Source organism: Gobio gobio (genome assembly GCF_949357685.1).
Source record: "Gobio gobio genome assembly, chromosome: 5".
Taxonomy (NCBI): domain Eukaryota; kingdom Metazoa; phylum Chordata; class Actinopteri; order Cypriniformes; family Gobionidae; genus Gobio; species Gobio gobio.
Window position 1 is genome coordinate 19,563,141 of NC_137101.1, and position 19,629 is coordinate 19,582,769.

The 19,629-nt window shown below is 39.0% G+C and overlaps 3 protein-coding genes across 8 annotated transcripts in view; all 3 read right to left on the reverse strand.

Moving 5' to 3' along the window:
* Positions 1-327: 327 nt before the first annotated feature.
* cdkn1ba (cyclin dependent kinase inhibitor 1Ba) lies at positions 328-3,325 on the reverse strand. The gene is made up of 3 exons (XM_079817254.1): positions 2,551-3,325; positions 2,265-2,379; positions 328-1,720 (listed from the first exon to the last, which is right to left on the reverse strand). The coding sequence occupies exons 1-2, from the start codon at positions 3,014-3,016 to the stop codon at positions 2,270-2,272; spliced, it is 576 nt and encodes a 191-aa protein (XP_079673380.1). The 5' UTR covers positions 3,017-3,325; the 3' UTR covers positions 328-1,720; positions 2,265-2,269.
* Positions 3,326-5,541: 2,216 nt separating this feature from the next.
* On the reverse strand, positions 5,542-14,913 carry cdpf1 (cysteine rich DPF motif domain containing 1). Its single transcript, XM_079818137.1, has 3 exons — positions 14,685-14,913; positions 6,102-6,213; positions 5,542-5,924 (listed from the first exon to the last, which is right to left on the reverse strand). Exons 1-3 carry the CDS (start codon positions 14,792-14,794, stop codon positions 5,799-5,801), a joined length of 348 nt encoding a protein of 115 aa, XP_079674263.1. The 5' UTR covers positions 14,795-14,913; the 3' UTR covers positions 5,542-5,798.
* Positions 14,914-15,022: 109 nt separating this feature from the next.
* pparaa (peroxisome proliferator-activated receptor alpha a) overlaps positions 15,023-19,629 on the reverse strand; it is a 51,816-nt gene continuing 47,209 nt past the window's right edge. For all 6 annotated transcript variants that reach the window (XM_079818140.1, XM_079818139.1, XM_079818141.1 and 3 more), the window contains 2 exons: positions 18,966-19,434; positions 15,023-16,261 (listed from right to left, as the gene is read on the reverse strand). In XM_079818140.1, the coding sequence (XP_079674266.1) occupies positions 16,017-16,261; positions 18,966-19,434 (714 nt within the window). In that variant the 3' untranslated portion in view covers positions 15,023-16,016. The remainder of the gene's footprint in view (positions 16,262-18,965; positions 19,435-19,629) is intronic.

A 19,629-nucleotide genomic window follows, 5' to 3' on the forward strand; every position in this document is an offset into this window, starting at 1 on the left:
AGGCTTTTTTTGGTCATACTTTCTGTTCATATCACACAAAAAAAGAAAGAAAAGGGCACAGTTGAAATGAGATAATTGTGTATTTGTGTGCAGGTGCTTATATTGTGTGGGTGGCTAAAAAAAAAAAATTGTAGGTTGCACTGTGCTACCAATTTAGCACCGGAGATATGCATTTACACTTAAATAAAATAGTTGTAGATGTGTTTTGGTTATCAGCACAGCTTAGAATCAGCCTGAGGCTTTTGCTAATGCAGGGTGTGAGAGGTGTATTTAAGTTTCCCCTAGATTCAGAGTTTTTTTTCTGCATGATATAATGGAAGAGTCAGGTGAAGGTGTCCATGACATTATGGTTTAATCATCTCATTTATAAAGCAGTACACAATCCACATCAAATTCTTAATAGGCTCAGTTTGCAACCTTGCACAAATTTGTGAAAAAAAAAGACAAAAAAAAACTTATAAAAAGAAGTACATACAGAAAATGCACAAATGCCACTTTGGATAGTCATAAATGACAAAAAAGCTTGACATAAATAAGTTAGTATAATTTCCTCAGTGTTTTTTATCCTTTTTTTTTCTTTACAAAGCAGTACGCACAGGTACTCTTTAATGTTTTACACACGTGCAGTGTAACGTCTTAATTTTGTTTTTGTTTTTTGTCGGTTTATACATATTTTTGTCATAGTGCCATGTCATGTTCAACATGAAAGCCAAATATGCATAAAAGTGGCTTCATGTTGTTCTTAATAGTATGGCCCAGTGTTAAAGAAAAAAAAAAAGAAATATATTTATATAAACATTATGCTACACAGCAATGAATAGAAAACATAATTGACAAAAAAAAAGCAAATCAATTGGTCACTACAGTTGCACTTTAATTTTTTAAAAATGTGTTTTCAGTAGGATCTGAAGTTCGTGAGAATGAATATAATTATGCCAAAATAACAAAAGGAAAAAAGAAATAATTTAAATTACAGAAAACAGAATTAGTGGAATAACCCAGGGATATAATACTGTAAAGAAGCGTGAAAACCGTAATACCACACTAGGAGTCACAGTCCCTTCAGAGAAGAACACCCCTTGACCAGGTGTTGTAACCTTGGCTGCTTATATCATATTAAGTACCAATAAACATGAACGGCATTATTGCAGACAGTGACATTTGTGCAACTTAAAAACGGCCAAGATTGTGCTGCTGCTGTTGAGCATTAATATATGCATGTATTTTTGAGCATCCTGAGCCAGCCAAAATTGAGACAATGGGATTGTTAACCTAATTAAAGGACAATGGTGTGTGTGTGTGTGTGTGTATACATAGATATATTTACTTTAAAGGGGTTAATTTTGGGGAGACGTTTAAAAACTGCACAGCAATTCTTCAAGTCAAACGCACTCCATTTATAAATGATTGTTGTTGTTTTTTTATCTCTCTTAATATTACATTTAAATGTGCTACATATAAAATGAAAGTATATACATAGGTAGTAAAAGAACAAATGAAGCAACTCCAATTGCACACTGCTACATTGTCTGCTTTTGAGGCAAATATATTCTGTCGAGTGCCAAAACTTTAGTGTAAAAATTCAGTGCTTATACAGCCTCTCCAAGGCTCGATTTGTATTTTTCAACCGCTGTCCCTGTTTACTTCATAAAGCTCTTGAAGTATTTTGATGGAGAAAATAGGCGTCTTCATCTCTCTCTCTCTTTCTCTCTCTCTCTCTCTGCAGGGAAGGGGGAAAAAAGTTGATTAGCAAAGGAAATAACATGTCGAACGCGAGTGCAAAAATGTCACACGGATGCACACAATACATGAAATAACCGAAAGAGTATGGCAACAAATCTATTTCAGCATACATTAGCGATGCGTTTAATACAGGCACTGGAAATGGAAAGCGAGGAAATTTGCGCGCAAGTATATGCCTGCATTGTGAACCCGGACCCCCTCCTCCTCCCACGCGCACACCCTACAAGAGACCTGCTGACGTGTTACTACAATGTTGTGCATTTGAGTCCCGTTTGACTCGACTGTCACTCGTGCGGTGACAGAATGTCTAAACGCGGCTTTGTTTTAAAACGCCAGAGCAAACACTTAAGCCTCTGAAAGCGTGGAGCAGCGTCAACAAGGAACACATATTATTAACGCGTAACAGGCACGACAATAAACATAAACAAACAAACAGCGACGTTTAGCATTTTTACACATAATCATGCGCGTTCACGTCGAAGTTCCACGACAGGCAGACATTAAGCACGAAACTCGCTCACCTTGTTTACGTTTTGGGATCCGACTTGCTGGGCGCTTGCTCGAGCGAACTCGTATCCGGACAGCAGTTCGCCTCGGTCGCGTGGACGTTGGGTCTTTTACTTTGGCTAGGAAGATCTATTGGAAGAATGAAGACTTGTGTTAGAAAAGCGAGCGATTTCCGTCTCGGTCGCAGGCTAGACTGCAAATGTAACAGTTTCACCACTACGACTATGACGGGAGGGCAAAGCGTTTGTCCCCCGAGATCAGCACGTAAATAGCGCTGTCACGAGCTCGCAAAACATTTACCCTGGTCTTCTGTCGACGGTCTTTTCCTCGGCGTGGAGAGCGCCGTTCGGCAGTCCGTTCGACTCCCGGTCTCCGTGCTGTCAGAGTCGCTCTCCAGGGAGGGAGTTGTCAACAAATAATCGTGGTTCCCGTTATGGTCCACAGTCCCGGTAACGTTAGAGGTAGCCCGTTTTACGTGAGGCGGTCTGATGTAAAACTCCGGCACCTCTTTGGCGTCCACCTCCTGCCACTCGTAGTTGCCCGGCGCGAGCGGCTCGTTCTTGGCGAAGTCGTAATTCCATTTTTCCTTGGACGCTTTCTCCATCTCCCGCATTTGGTCCTCGACGTCCCTGGCGTAGTTTTCGCGATCCACGGGACCGAAGAGACTTCGGCAGACCGGCGGTTTGGCGTGGTCCGCCTGTCTCGCGTCCACCCTCTCCAGCGTGGGACTTCCATTGGAGACGCGCACTTTTGACATCTTGCACATGAACGTTTGTCCGAGAATCGCAGTCGCAATCGAGCCAGACACAGTCTAACTAAAAGCGATCCCTCCCAAGAAAGCCGAGCGAGTCGCAGAGCGCACGCATAACAAACGCGCGGATGCGTGTAGAAAGACTAGAGCGCGTGGAAAACAAGTCATGAAAACAGCGCGCGGCTCCGATCCCGTCTCGTAGTAATTCCGAAGAAAAACAGACAGGTCATTCGAGTAGGCGAGCACCCAATATGGCGATCGCAAGTAAACTGGCAGGGGGAAAAAAGATTGACAGCAGAGGCTATTTAAACAGAAGACGCCTGTGATTGGCCGGCGGGGCACGGGACCCGCCCACCGTTGAAAAACGATACAAACAGTAGAAACTCGCGCTCCCTTTTGGGTTGCCATGTCCTCTTAAAAGCCACAGTGGCCTAGTTTATTTCTGAATGGTTTTAAATATGGTAGTATAGCAGTTGTTCTGAGCCCTGGGGTCCGGGGCCCGCCAGAGCGGGCCTCAGCAAACGTTCAAGGGGGTGTGAGATGACTTCAAATTAGACAAAACACTGTGGTTCACCTCACAGTGAAAATGTTGTGCATTGTGCAAAATTTATTGTTTATTGATTCAAAAGTCACGTAGATGGAAAAAAGTTAAAACGCCATGGAGATTGTTTCTAAGAAAAATTTATTTGATTACAAAAGAAATGCATATGAAAAATAAAATACTTCTCCAGTAAATCATAATGACTGGAATAGTCATTTAAAAGAATGCCAAAAGAACATTTAACTCTTAAAACTTGTGAAATGTAGATATTTGAACAAAATATTTTAAAGTAGGAGGGCCCTTTATTTAAAATAAAATTAGGGATTTCATAGATACTATGGAAAATGTATTTGTATTTATTTATTTATATATATATATATATATATATATATATATATATATATATATATATATATATATATATATATATATATATATATATATATATATATTCAATTGAACCTTACTTTTCTTTTGTGATCTGGCAACACAGCTGCAGACTAAAATGTTTTGCCATTCTTGTAAATCACATGAAGGTATTAAAAAGATAATAGTAAAACTTTATAATGCACCACGCAAGTTTTAGCTGTGTCATAAAGCTGTAATACACATTATTGTGTGATTTAATTTGATGAGAACATTATGATGATAATGAACATTACTTGTTAAACCTTGGTGTGATCTGTTATCTCATTGCCAAGTCTGAGGTCATAGTTGGCTGGCGGCTTATCTCTGGCAGACTTTGGCATTACCAATAATAAGTAGCTGAAATGTTCCAGCACCCCCTACAGAATATTTGTTCAATTGTCTCTCTAGTGTCACAGCTGAATCATGCCGTGAAGTGTGGAGAAAAAAAAACTAAAGTATTCAACTGTAAATACAGAACTGTATTATGGTAAGGATAGCAGGCTTTGTGGACCAAAATGATGTATTTATACTGTAAGAATTGTAAGTATGACTAAATGTAATTGCTACAAAACACATAAGAGTTATATTGTCAGAAACATGTGACCGTCACAAGTTTTGAAATCAAATTTTGTTTTTTAAGTGCAGTTTCGGGTAATGTCATCTTAGCAAAGTTTCTTTTGAAGAAAACTAGTGTTAGAAACACATGGCTTTACTGCCATCTAGTGGTTATAATGAATGATGTCGAGTAGAAAAAGCACCTGCATGAGTAAACATATTGTGTTCACACCTGCATAAAGGAGCTGGATGCATTGCATCAGTGGTCATGCCGTGTTCCTGTTGCCAGTGCCCTTTGGAGGTGTTTTATTTTTGGCAAAGTACAGCGGGCGTTCTGGATAAATAGTTTTCTGTGAAGTTGAAAGCTCCCCTGAATGGTATAGCTGTAAATGCTTAAGGATGATGTCTGCATAATTCTTTATATAGAAGTTATTTTAGCAGAATTTTGGCAATTTTTTAAAAGGATTGGCTCTATAACCGCTGCTGGTCAGTGTCCTGGAGGCCGGGGGGGGGACCCAGGTCAGGGTCCCCCTTCTTCTTTCTTCGGGTGCTGTCTTCACTCTCCTCTTCACCACTCCAGTTCCACATGCTGTCCAGCCTGCTTGCTCCTCCATCCAGTCATCTGGTTAGGTCAGGTGCTCCATCCTCCAGCCGCTCCATCCTCCCTCCATCTGGTCAGGTGCTTCTCCCTCCATCTGGTCAGCTGCTCCATCCTCCATCTGCTCTGAGATCTGGCTGGAATTGAACCAGCGACCTCTGGCATTGTGTGCCAGTGCTCATACCGCTGAGCCATAGATCTCTCACTATGCATGTGCTGGAACTTATAGTTCACTACTAACCTCTGTTTTTTCCTACTAAACAAGTTAGTAGGGCTCAAGTCAAGGCGGTAAATCTGGAAGTAAGTAGCTCCCCGGCTGTGGTGTAGGGGTACTGCCCACACATGACAGTTTTGCACTTCTCCAACAACAGGTTCGAATCTCATCGGTATCATTTAATTTTAATCATCTGTAATCAATCACAACCAGTGAGCCAATGATACAACTTAAACATTTATTTATTTCATAGTTGCATTTAGCATAAGGCATTTAGTGCTATTGTAAAACTAATAACACATCACAGCAAGCAACAGCACATATGATTTCAATCAAAATATGGTTTGCCACCTCCATTTTGATACATATAAATAGAAAAAGCACAAGAACAAAAAACATTTGCATATTGTGTGTCTGGACAGATGGCTATAGTGTCCTCTGTTCATAACTGTTGACTAATAAATAAAGCAATATATTGTCATCATGAGGACATCTTCTGGACACTCTTCTTCTTCAGCACCTCACTTTGAACCTGCTCTGGAAACTGATGAAGGTGCTCCCGCACACATGGCAAACAAAAGCGTTTGGTGTAGAAGAGACTGCAGTCCTGTCAATAAAAATAAAGTTTGATGTGTTCAAATATACATTGTGATTGATTGCTTTGCTCTAAATGGCATTAAAAAAACGTTCTTCCCCTAAATACTAACGTGTCAGTTAACTAATACATTGAATTCATTCATTTGCAGAAAAAGGAGGAACGCTCCACATCGAGCCAGACACGTACCGTTCCCACACACACCGTCTTGCTGCACAAACAGCACTTAGATCCTAAAATGAGGAACTTCTCTCTCTCTGGGCTGAAGGGATCCTTCATGCCATAACATTCCTCCAAGAGCCTACAGGACAAAGCACATTTCAATCACTGACATTTTCATTTTTTCACTCATTCAGCCAGATATGATTAAAGATGCATCATTACATTAAAATTAATGTACGGCATGCTCAATAGGCGACTACAAACAGTCAAATTACATTTTGGCTAGGATGTTTCTGCAACCTATAACTCCTTTGACTGTTCCTCATTTCAGAAAACACCCCCAGTTTTCACATTTTACAGTACAGGAGGTGATGGAATCCTGCTAATTAGACAACATCATCATAATCAAAACAGAGCACAGCAACACATGCACTTCCGTGCATTAATCAGGAATGTACACACACAATACTTAAAAATAGTTCAAGATTACATACCTTATTTTCTCACACCGACTGTTTGTATGGCAAGCCCTTTTAACATTTAATTCCTTAATGTCCTAGTATCTATTTTCATGCTTTTGTGACGATATTTCATTAACCATTTTAGTGCTGCCCTGATTTACATCATTCATCATGAGCCCATTCCATTTCAAATCTAGTTAGTAAGTGTGGTTTGCCTTATGATATAGGTAAGCCTCTAGTCTTACACTATTGTGTTTTTAAAAATTGTATTGCACATTTTACACCTGCAAAGATATTTATAATGTTAATAAACATTTCAATTAATTAACATTTCTATATTCCTATTTCAATCTTTGTTCATCAAAAAATCCCTATAAAAACATATTCCACATTTCCAGCACCACAACCATTTTGAGCTAATAATAATGATGATGATGATGCTGTTTGTTGTGCACCAAATCTGCATATGGGTTCTGAAAGATTGTGTGACTCCATTTTAAAATTTATTCAAACAGAAAACAGTTCTTTTAAATTGTAGTGTTATTTCACAATATTACTTTTTACCGTCTACTGTGAGTATAAGACTTCTTTCAAAAACATTTTCTTGGCCCGCCCCCTCCTCTTCAGACTCGAGGCTCATGCGGGTTGCCAGTTTAAGGACATGTAACTGGAACGAGCATGATTTTAGTTGCTATTAAATATATCCTAGAACTTTTCTAAATAAGAACAGTTTCTAAGCTATTCTATTGATAAATCACAGAACAGTGTTGACAATACTTTTCTGCTAGGGCTGCGCAATATATATCGAAATATCGCAAATGTACATATCGCAAGGGAACGCAATATCTGAATGATTTTAATAGGCTACTTCAACATTGTGAAAAGTGTACGTTTTAGGTTGACGTAGCAGAGAATAGACTGGGCACACGACTTTTTGACGTCAAGCAAGTCACATAAGTAACAGAGTTATTAAACGCAATAACTTGCGAAAAACAACTCCTTGCTGTCTGACACACACACCGAAATGTGCACACAAGCCGTTCTTTTTTCGTGTCTTGTTACTCACTCGAACTGTCAAATACACACACAGTTATGTCAAAATGGCTGTCTTGATGAGTATTCATGTAAACACAGTCGGTTATGCTTTAAGTGAACGATATCAGTTGAGGAAAGAAATTGATTTTACACACTTAAAGCAATATCGTATCGAATATTGCGTTATTTAACAAGGATATCGCACAGCCCTAATTTCGGCATGTGCGTGCCCGTTCTGCACGTGATGTGTGAGCAACTGAGCGCTAAAATGCAGAAGCGCATTAGTTTAGGACAGCAATTACCGTGCGTAGGCCTATAAGCTGTTTAAAATGTGTATTCACCCGATCAACATTGAGCAGATGGTATAATCAAATATATCTTGTGGATTGCTCTCGGAGCAAGCATTTATTTGTCATTTTAACCACTGTAAACAATGTGTAAAACTTCAAAGATTTCTTTGCCTTTTGCGCCGATGTCGATGTCTTTTAGTCAATGCCAAGCTTAAAAGGGCTGTATGTAAGTTTCTGACTGTACTAAAGCATAACAATACCATCATTTGTTTGCAGATTTTAGGAAACATGCTGAGTTCTGTGGGAAAAAAAATGCCAAAGCCATTAATTCTACTTCTACTAAACGTGTTCCGTGCCGGAATGTCTGTTTTTGTTCTGGTCTGTGCGATAATGCACGTTGCCAATTTAGCCAACAATACATACTGGGACAGCGATTGCAGATTCTACCCGACCTTAAAAGTCTCAGAATCCATCTAAAAAGAGTGCCTTAATGTACTAAAACGGTGATATTAAAAGATCAAACTCAGTTCATACATTGAAGATCAGTGTTGGGGAAAGTTACCTTTAAAAGTATTGCATTACTTTTTATCACCTGGGCTGGTCAAAATTAAAAGTTTTATTTTTGCTAAATGCAAATTCACGTCTGTACAGTAGAGGGCGCAGTTTAAGGGGGGGAAAAAAACGTTCAGTTGTTCTGTCAGTCTGGATTGAAGAAGAATAGGACGCAGGAGAAAAAAAAAGTTCAACACAATTACTTCAGCAGTCAAAATTTTATACAAGTCATTTTTGCTTCGTATGGTTGAAGTCATTCATTGAACGGCAACAGCAAAGACATTAGTTAATAAAGTGAGATTAAATACATAAAAGTATATTGGTGTAATTTAATATATTTAATTATTGCAGGTTTGCATAATATTCTGAGATTTTTATTATTTTTGAGTAATAATGAATCCTTTTTTTCTTTTGTAAGTGAGATGAGTCAGTACCTGCTCACATTTATTCTAAACTCAACGCCTCTGCTCCCAATTTATCTCAACATGGGGACAAGAGATCTGCCAGTCAATACATGGGGAAACAAAGTAACTTGAGTTACTTATTTGAAAAAGTAACTCAGATATTTTGTTGTAAATTTAAAAGTAATGCGTTACTTTACTAGTTACTTGAAAAAAGTAATCTGATTACGTAACTCAAGTTACTTGTAATGCGAACACTGGTGATGATTCATACTATATACAGGTGAGCAGATGAGCCCAAAATATGAACGCTAAATGGTTACGCGTTTTCTATGGAAAAAAATGTTTTTCTAACACTTTACAGCAAGGTTTCATTAGTTAATGTATTAGCTAACCATGAGCAATACATTTGCAACTGTATTTGTTCATCTTTGTTAATGTTAGTTAATAAAAATCCAGCGGTTCATGGTTTGCTCATGTTAGTTCACACTGCATTAACTAATGTTAGCAAGATTTTAATAAAGTATTAGTAAATGTTAAAATGTTAACATTAACAAAGATAAATAAATGCTTTATAAGTGCAGTTCATTATTAGTTCATGTTAACTAATGTAGTTAACTAATGAACCTTATTGTACAGTGTTACCAAAATGCTTAACGGCAAACTGCGCTTTGCGTTCATGTTCCAGGTCCATCTCTTCACCTGTATATATGTATATATATATATATATATATATATATATATATAGTGTGCATTATCCATAAGATATATACTGAATTTGATCTTTTAATATCACCGTCTCACTACATTAGTACTTAGTAGAGGTGTAACGGTACACAAAACTGATGGTTCGGTACGTACCTTGGTTTTGAAGTCACGGCTCGGTACAGGTTCGGTACAGCAGTTTTACTTTTTTTAAAATTGCTTTTTATTTATTATTATTAAACAGTGGTTTACTGAAAAAAACAGTGTCTATCCTTAAATGAATTAAATTATAACAAAGTGTATTGAAGATATTGCTGTAAACTATATAGGGACGATATGCTGTAAACTATAATCATCAAGACGTACATCATTAACAGGTTAAGTAGAATATAATGAATATATAGGCTAATATAGTGTGTATATTTAGTGAGAGTTGATTTCTCTAGTTTGGTGGACACTGAATGACTGCCTGAGGTAAATGTGATGCTACATGACATTGTTTAGTTTACAAAGCAGTTACATTGAGGTCTTTCCGCCGTTGAAACACTGAGCGATTACACCACATATGATACGTGACAGTAAGTTGTAATGTATCCTCAAGTCAACATACATCCAGATGTTCATTCGTGTTTATTCTTTAGGAAGAGATGATCGATCTCTGTGATCAGTCACGCCTCATTAAAGAGCGTCAAAACGGCATTTATCGTTTGAATTTCATGACAAAATGGACTGAATACTTAATATGTTCGTGTGGGAACGCGGATTGAAGTGTGTTCCGTGCATAAAACAAGCCGACTGTTAACGGTTAAAGATTGCATTTGGAAACCGTTCGGTACACGCGTGCCCGAACCGAAGCCCTGTACCGTTCGGTACGAAATACGTGTACCGTTACACCCCTAGTACTTAGTACAAACCTGGTAAAAATGACTGGCAATCAATGGAGGAAAGTCTTGTTTTGCTCTCCAGGTGGGTGATCCTTTAATATCACATGAAAACTATGAATAGCTGCGCACAAAGCAACCCGTGTTCCAGTCTCAACTTGAGGTTCAGGCTTATTTGTTCATTATTGACGTCATTGTTCGTTATAGTGACTATGTCTATGTCAACTCGATTTTAAATCACAAATGTTGACTAGGGATGCACCGAATATTCGGCCACCGGAAAAGGCCGAAAGACTTTTATCACCGAAACAACACGGCCGAAATGTTGTGATGACACAAACAGAAACCGCGACTTGCACGTGCTTGTCTGAAGCAACATGTCTGCGGTGTGGACATATTTCAGTATATCTGAGAAACACCCACGTCTGCTCCATGCACAAGCACTGACAGCGAGAGCTCATGTTCTCGATGAGAAGAGGACCAGACTTCACTGTGAAACCCAACGGTTTCCGAATGCAATCTTTAACAGTGGGCATGTTTTAAGCGCGGAACACACTTCCATCCGAGTTCCCACACCAACATCGATCAACATGTATCACGAAATTCAAATGATAAATGCCGTTTTGACGCATCACTGATCACATCACAGTTCAGGCAGCGGCGCGCGCGCGCGTGAACGCAATCATCTGTGAGAGCGATCGATCATCTCTTCCTTAAGAATAAACATGAATGAACATCTAAGGTGTGTTGAGGATACATTACAACTTACTGTCACATATCATATGTGGTGTAATCGCTCAATCAGTGTTTCAACAGCGAAAAGACGTCAATATAACTGCTGTAAACTAACAATGTCATGTAACTTTAGCATCACATTTACCTCAGGCAGTCATTCAGTGTCCACAGACTTTTATTCACTAGAGTAAATCAACTCTTTCACTAAATATATTACCTATATTAGCAGTTAAATTCATTATATTCTACTTAACCTGTTAATGATATCTTGATTATTTCATGTATGTTTAAATAAACCTGTCATGAAAATGACAGACACTGTGTATAAATGATTATATTTCAACAACGAATTGGATAAAAAACTATTTTATAATTAGATTTAGAAGTTATTGCAAAAAACTGCCTTATGTGAAGTTTACATGTTTGCAGACTATATGTTATTTGAGTGTTGATTATTAGACCTAAAGATAAATGGCAACTGAATTTAGGCTAATAGTTTGGGCTCTGTTGTTAACCTTTAATATTAATGTGCAAGTAAGGGCTCCCTATATAGTTTACAGCAATATCTTCAATAAACTTTTAGTTATAATTTAATTCATTTAAGGACATACTTTTTCTTCTTCTTCAGTAAACCAATAAAAATAAATAAAGCCATTTTGTAAAACTGCTGTACCGAACCGTCAGTTTTGTGTACCGCTATCCCTATTCTACAGTTAACATATGGGCTATGGCTAGTGTATTGTTTTGATACACTATTATGTTGAAGGCCGACAGAGAAAATAGTAGCAGTTTAAGCAGTTGCACTTGTTCTGAATGCACTTTCTTGTAGTAGTCGTACAGAAAAATTTAAAATGCACTAGACCTAAATGCACTTTGTTTTTATGAGAGAACATTTAATTTTAAAACCTTTCTGTAGGCCTGTACATTATTATTTAATGTACAAATGAATGGGGTCAAGTTAAACATTTTAGTTTGAATTTTATTTAGTATACTGTGCATTGTTGCAATGTGCTAAATAAATATTGGCATCATTTGTAATTGATTTATTCTTTGAAACTTTAATATTCATTTATGCAATTGCAATGCCTTGATTTTAGTAAAGTTAGTACACAGTCATAGCCATAAATGCAATGGTACTGATAATTGGCATAATTTCTTTCGGTGTTTCGGCCTTTTCATTTCGGTGCATCCCTAATGTTGACTTTAAAAAAATCTGAAGTTGTTCAACCCCCACCATCAATTCTAGTGCACTCCCCACTAGTGCACAATTTGCACTCTTCTGCCTACAAGGGACTCGAACGCGTAGCATCAAAAGCACAATTCATTATGATAGTTCTGTCTACACTGGACACGTGACACGTACCACGTCACTGACAGTAACGCACTGCACCACATATTTTTCACTTTCATGTATAAGTTATCACAGTGTTTGTAATAAAACCATAAAACTGAAAGCGTGGCATTGGTCGACATTAGAACAAAATAGATGGATGTGAAAACATGCATACACTATATTGATATTTGTATACTATATATATATATATATATATATATATATATATATATATATATATATATATATATATATATATATATATATACTATATTTTAACTATATTAGTTCACAGTGCATTAACTGAAGATGACAACTAATTTCTGATTTTGTTTGTACATTCTGAAATTAACACTAAACAAGCACAATAAATGCTGCAGAAAGTGTCTTGTAAACTAATGTACTAAATGAAGCCTCTTTGAACAGTTACTTTTTATAAAACATGCCTTATTTTATCAAAGGTTCTATTTCAGTTAGTGTAGGCTCATTTTGAAAATGTAAGCAGTTACTTAAGACAAGTGCAAACTGGGTGCTTAATGCAAATTCTAAAGTCCTATTCACAAAAGGAATGGATGGTTGGACGGATGGATGGCCATCAATGCAAACTTTCCATGAATTCTGTGCCATCTGGCTGTCGCGATGATCCCTCATGGAATGGTCATAAATGTGCCGGTACTGACGCACCAGCTCGGACAAAGTCGCCTCAAAATCGTACATCTTCGGATGCGGAGGTGCGCGCGGAGTTACAAAAAATGCGCTGCGCACCGCCAGGCGAAATGGGGTCTTGCGGAGCCAACGCGCGAGACCGCCCCCTCCGCGTTGACGTCATTTTTGCCGCGCGCACCCTCGCGCTCTTGCGGCCGCGGCGAGTATAAACAAGGCTTGAGGCTATGCAATATTGAAGAAAAATGCGATATGCGATATCCTTGTTAAATAATGCGAAATTCGATATTGCTTTAAGTCTGTAAAATCTATTTCTTTCCCCAACTGATATCTTTCACTTAAAGCATAACCGACTGTGTTTACATGAATAGTCATCAAGACAGCCATTTTGACATGTATTTGACAGTTCGAGTGTGTAACAAGACATGAAAAAAAGAAAGTTTCGGTGTGTGTCAGACAGCGCGAGACTGCAAGGAGTTGTTTTTTGCAAGTTATTGCGTTTAATAACTAATTTTGACAAGCAACAAGTCACATAAGTAACAGTCGTGTGCCCAGTCTATTCTCTGCTATATGCGTCGACCTAAAACGTACACTTTTCACAATGTTGAAGTAGCCTATTAAAATCATTCAGATATTGCGTACCCATGCAATATGCATATTGCGATATGTACATTTGCGATATTTCTATATATTGCGCAGCCCTAACCCGTATTACTATTTTCTCAAGTAAAGTTTAATTAAATACTAGTCACCATTAAAATATGTACTAGTACCTAATAAACAATAACTAGCATCTAAAATCTATACTAGTACTTAAAGAACAAGCACTACTACCTAAATAATAAGTACTAGTAACTAATGGAATAGATACTAGTATCTAAAAAAAAAAAAGTACCAATAGCATGAAAATTGCTACATTTTAAGTATTAAATGTTCAACCGGCTTGCCATACTGTAAGCACATAATTTAACACATTAACATTATGCCATCATTTACTCACCTTACGGTCACTGCAAACCTGTATGACTTTCTTTTCTGGAAGACAGAACTTCCACAGTAACTTCCATTGTATGACAAAAATTCACATTTTGCACAGTCTATGCAGGAGGGGAAAAAAAGTCATACAGTTTTGCAACGACATGGTGAATAAAATGACACAATTTCCTATTACGTGTAAAGTCGTTTTCAGTCATTTGGCAGTTTGCCAGCCCGTTAAAACATATGCGAGGAATGTAATAACAAATAATTGTACTTAGGCTATTACATTACTATTTATATAATAGTTTATGGTTCCTTAAACAAGCGTGAAAAACATTGTTTAAATCATTTTCAATAAATATCTGTAAAAGCTTTTCATGGATTTTACAAAAAATATATTTAAAAATGTACCATCCTGAAAAATAATCATAAGCAACTTCTTATATTATGTTTACGTCATTGTATATCACCAACGCTACATTACAAACTTACTTTCTTGCACATGAAAAGCATTGAGGAACGATTATTTGCGCTAAGCGCACTGCAGTTTCCCAAATAAGTTACTTGTGTACGTACACTATTGCTCTCGTGTTTGGCGGCTTCTGCCCGTAGAAACTGTACGGACTGGACAGCTCACACAGCCCACAGCTGAACACGCCGAGCGCGGATCCCTCGTGCAAATCCATCCGCTCTAAAGCACGGTCCTCATGCTGCACAATGCCTAAAATCCCGTTCAAACAAATCCTAACTGTTTGTTTTGAACGAGCACGCGTTCCCAGGGCCCGCCATAGTGCTATAACGTCACGACGGTACGTCAAGTAGGACAGTCTCAGAACCTCCGGTTAATAGTTTACGCTTGCAGTACATAAAAGTAGTCAGATGATGGCGCCTGAAATAAAAACACTTCCACGCCGCTCATTGCACGGTTTTTTAATAAACATTATATATATTAAATTTTTATCAACATTACATTTCATTTCAAACTACAAACACCACTTGTCACCAATTACGCATCCAAAATTGAATAACATCCACAACTGAAAATGAAAGTTTCATTAAACTGCAAGTCTACAAAGCATTTTCCTGATATTCAAGGGTCTTGTAGATTGTTTCAACTAGTAGCCTAGATCTGCCTCTAAATGCTAAATAAAATAAAAAAAAACCTAAAAGAAATCTCAATAAAACAATAATTTACTGTATACACACATAACACATTTGTACAATAAAATTACAGTTGGAGTGCTATACAGTGTACAATAATATTTTTTATACAAAATATTTTACAAATGGTGTTCAATATACAAGCGTTTCAAATGAGGTATCAATCTAATTTATATGGCTCTATATACATTTCATTCTAGCATTAAAACACGATAAATCAACCCATTTTCGCTCTGGAAGTTACACGTGATTAGTCACGCCCCCTATATCTAAAGCCCCGCCCTGCAAATATAACAGGACAGCAACAGCACATCATCTCAGAGTGGCCACATTTGTCAAAGCAACAGAAAAGACACAAGCTTATAAAGCTGAAAATGGCACTTTAATGAGCAATATATAACGGTGTGTGTACAGTTTTTTTTGTTTTGTTTATATGCTTGCCACACTGAATGCCATTTGCTTCACTGGCTTCTTTTAAGAGTACACGTTATAGTCATAAAGCATCTATTGCATTTTTCGGGGGACTATAGGTATTGTCCTTGAAAGGGTCAGTTCCCTATTACAGGTTAGTGCAATATTCATGAGCCTAGAATTACACTGGCTTTACCCTTAATGTCCCAGCAGTGCTTGATCCAAAAGCAGGTACACACCCCTAAGGTGTTCTGGCCGGTCTTCCACCCCCTCAGAGCCGAGCTTTCAGCTACTCAAAGGCTTTCTTCATCTCCCGTGAACGGGAACGCTTCGAGCTCAGTACATGTCTCTGTAGATCTCCTGCAGAAGAGGATGGAGTGAAGCGTCTTCCGTCTTCTTGATATCCTGGACCAGCTCTGCGTGCTCTGTCACCAGCTGCCGCAAGTCGGCCAGTTTCTGCAGCAGCTTGGGAAAGATCAAGCCGTTGTCGGGATGGTTGGACAACAGGTGGAGCCGTAGGGCGTGAACTATGTTCTCCTGGATGCGCTCGATCTGTGACACGTCGCTCAGTCCTGGACGGTCTGTCAATGCAGATCCAGAGAGAAAGAGAGACATATCAAGATGTCAAAAGCACGGTTACTTTGGTACCAAGACTGTTTACTTGAATAATTACTTGAAATGACTTAATTGAAAACTATTTTCTCTAAAATTATTCATATTTCTATTAATATTGACCTTGTGAAATGACATTGACTGCTTTAACTTCGGTAGTATGACATCCCTAGATTTAGCTGTACGGTGTGTCCACATATATTCATGAAACGTTTATTTTTCAAGAGTCATTTTGCTAAGGGTGTCTCTCTATAGGTTAAAGAGTCAGAGCGGTTTTCCAGGAAGCTGTGGTGTGAGGAACTGTCTGCGTTTGGGGTCCCTGCCGCATGACCGCGGTTCTGAGGGTGGCTGCTGGAACCGGCGGAAGAGGAAACTGTGGTTATTTTCGCTAGTCCTCAGGAGAACAAAATCCTCATCTCACTCTGACTATTATTATGTCATGTCTCGCAAAACCTATAGGCTGTGGGACTCCAGAGGTGACATAAAAACAACCTGAACCACAACTAACCTACTTACAGGTAAGCAAAGGAGGTGAGATATTAATATGATGTAGGATGTTCATGAACAGTGGTACAGGGGAACTTTAGCTTCTAATTTAGGTTCAAATTTAAAGGCACAATATGTAAGATTTTTGGATAAAAATATCCAAAAACCACTAGAACAATGTTATTTATTTTGACTTCTGTACTTACATTATCCCAAATATTTCAAAGAATGTTTAAATCCAGAAAAATAAGCAATTTTAACCAGGACCTCTATCCAGTGCCGCCGCTCCCATCACGCGCTGCGCGTAGGGCACCAAGTGCTCAGGGGGCACCACAACAAAATGCTCTCTCTAAGGGGTGATAAATTGAGAAATCAACTTTCCCTTGAGCTTAAGGATAAAAAAAATCTTTTATAGACACCAGGCCCAGCAAACGATTGATCTTAGAATGTGCCCGGCTATTACGTCAGAGTGAAGTGAAGCATCGCCTCAACAGAAGAAGAACAACGCCTGATTCTGTAGCCCCTCCCACCGACTCGTGCCACTAACATAACACAGGCCTACATGGAGCTAAACTGCATCGAATTTCTAAACATACCGCATAAGCTTCATTCGGATTCCAATATTATGAATGCATGGATGGATGAACTTTATTTTTAATGAATATCCAGCTCACGTGTGGAAGACTTTGCGTGTTTGTTCCTTCATTTCACCACAGATTCGTTTGTAAACAAGAGACTGGATTTGCAGACAGGATGAGATTACATGAACGAATCAAGCAACACACTAATGTGAGTAAAACATGCTTTTTATATCACAATATTGCATTGTTACAGATCGTTTGATATAGATCTATTGATTGTGAACGTGTCTAACTTAACATACCTTAGCATGCGGTCAAAGGCTGGAGAATCCATTATTTGTGTTTCCTGATGCGCGTTGTTCACTCTCTTGACTTGATATTTGAAGGAAAAATACTATCCGGGAAGTTTTGATCATGCAGTCTGCAACGTACTGGCGCTCGCACGTGTGTGTGATGCACGGTTCGCGCTTATATCCACCGTTCAGGCGGGCCAAGTAATAAAAAAATAACATTCCAATCAATCGCGGGTGGATGAGAGATAAATCATTGAGTTTGTTTGATAAAGACGTTTTGCGAGCCCTGTGGGACGAATTATTCCGGTTGCCGTTTTCCCACATGCTTCAAAACAGCATGTCTCGCGGAGCCGAAGCTCATTAAATATGCAAATCTTATCCATTCATAGCCGCGGGCGTTTACTTCCGAGTCTTCAGTGTGGCACGGCGATAAAATCCGAGCGTGCAGGAGAGAGCCTCAAAACCAGGGTAGAAAATAGCCTATAACTTATTCATTATGGTGTTTTTTTAATTTATAAACCACGTGAACGTCATAAGTTGATCTCAGACAACAGCATAAAAAAAATGTAAAATCCAGTTTATGACACCTTTAAATCTCGTTTTCTTGTCACGGCAGAGTTGCGGAGGTTCCGCGTGCTACTTGTAAACAAAGAAGCTCCACTGCTCTCGAGCCGCGTGTTGTGCTCGTCTCTCATTAGCAATCGCTCTAGCAGCCTCGTTCCATTTCAACGGCTTTCAGCCCCACCCTGCTTCATACTACAATAACGTTAATAAATCTTTAATACATTAGCTCATACATGAATATGGATTCTGCCCGATTTCTGTCAAGTTCTTCTCCACCGGCTGTAGAGGTGAAGACAACAACTCCCATGATTCTACGAAATCAAGGCTTGATCAAGCTACGCCTTAAATAAGCGACCTCTAGTGGCGAAAATTACATATTGTGCCTTTAAATCAATGTATAAGGAAAAGTGTATATATATATATATAAATCAAGCAAAGCAAAAATAATTACGTTGACCATGTTTGACAACTTGAAGATGTCTGATAAATATAAACTTTAAAATAAACTTTGACAGGCCCTACATTTTCAAGCACCCCCTTGTGACCCCTGGACCCCAGTTTAAAAACCCCTGCTCTAGTTGGAGTGTAGCATGACATGCACCACATGACATATCAAGTATTTCATTTCTGAGTAATGGTAATTTTTTAAAGCTGCTAGTCACTGTTAAGCGGCATTTCATTTAGACAGTGTTTTCAAGAACATTTTACACGCCTCTATTTCACTTCCCATTGCTCTCCCTGCATCTCACCTCCGCAGCAGATAATGGCAGCCACAAACAGCGCCAGGTCGCTGTCGTCCAGCTCTAGAGCGTTGAACCTCATTGCGAACTGAAACTTGGGCTCCATCATGTCACTGAAGGGCTTGCGCAGACTCTTCAGAAACTCGCGGGTGATGAAGCCTCCGCCCCGAGCCACCAGCAGCCCGTCTTTATTCATGCAGGAGGCCAGCAGGGCGAAGAGAGCCTCGTACACGCCGTACTTCAGCAGAGTCACCTGGTCGTTGAGGTCCAGTGTGGCAAAGCCGGGCACGGCCTTGGCGAACTCCGTCAGCTCCGTGACCGTCGCCACCGAGGCGTACTGACAGAATAGGAAGAGCCGGGCCTCCACTTCTCTCTCCCGCACAGTGGAAGCGTCGCCAGACGCCACGTCGCCCAGCAGCTGGGTGAGTAGCTTCTGCTCGGCGTGCTGGAGAGAGTCCATGTCGTGGATGACGAAGGGCTTCAATGAAGGATGGAGAGAGAACAGTCAGGGAAGAGGTGTGCGTTCAGACCGTTCAGCTCAATAAGTAGATTGTGCAATTAGCGCTCTCCATTTTTGAAAGGCTGGAATGCACTACACGACTATATTAAAATGCTAGGCATCATACACTTTGCAAATGTTACAGAGAAAAATTGGGCCTCATTCACTAAACGA

What these genes read in the sequence shown, in the direction of transcription:
- cdpf1 (XM_079818137.1), bottom strand. Translation starts at nt 14,794, where the DNA reads ATGGATTTGCACGAGGGATCCGCGCTCGGCGTGTTCAGCTGTGGGCTG. An exon ending in CCAAACACGAGAGCAATAGT is followed by an intron (nt 6,214 to 14,684) that starts GTACGTACACAA and finishes TTTGTCCTGTAG; the next exon opens with GCTCTTGGAGGAATGTTATG. An exon ending in AGACGGTGTGTGTGGGAACG is followed by an intron (nt 5,925 to 6,101) that starts GTACGTGTCTGG and finishes TTTTATTGACAG; the next exon opens with GACTGCAGTCTCTTCTACAC.
- cdkn1ba (XM_079817254.1), bottom strand. Translation starts at nt 3,016, where the DNA reads ATGTGCAAGATGTCAAAAGTGCGCGTCTCCAATGGAAGTCCCACGCTG. An exon ending in ACCGTCGACAGAAGACCAGG is followed by an intron (nt 2,380 to 2,550) that starts GTAAATGTTTTG and finishes TTCTTCCAATAG; the next exon opens with ATCTTCCTAGCCAAAGTAAA.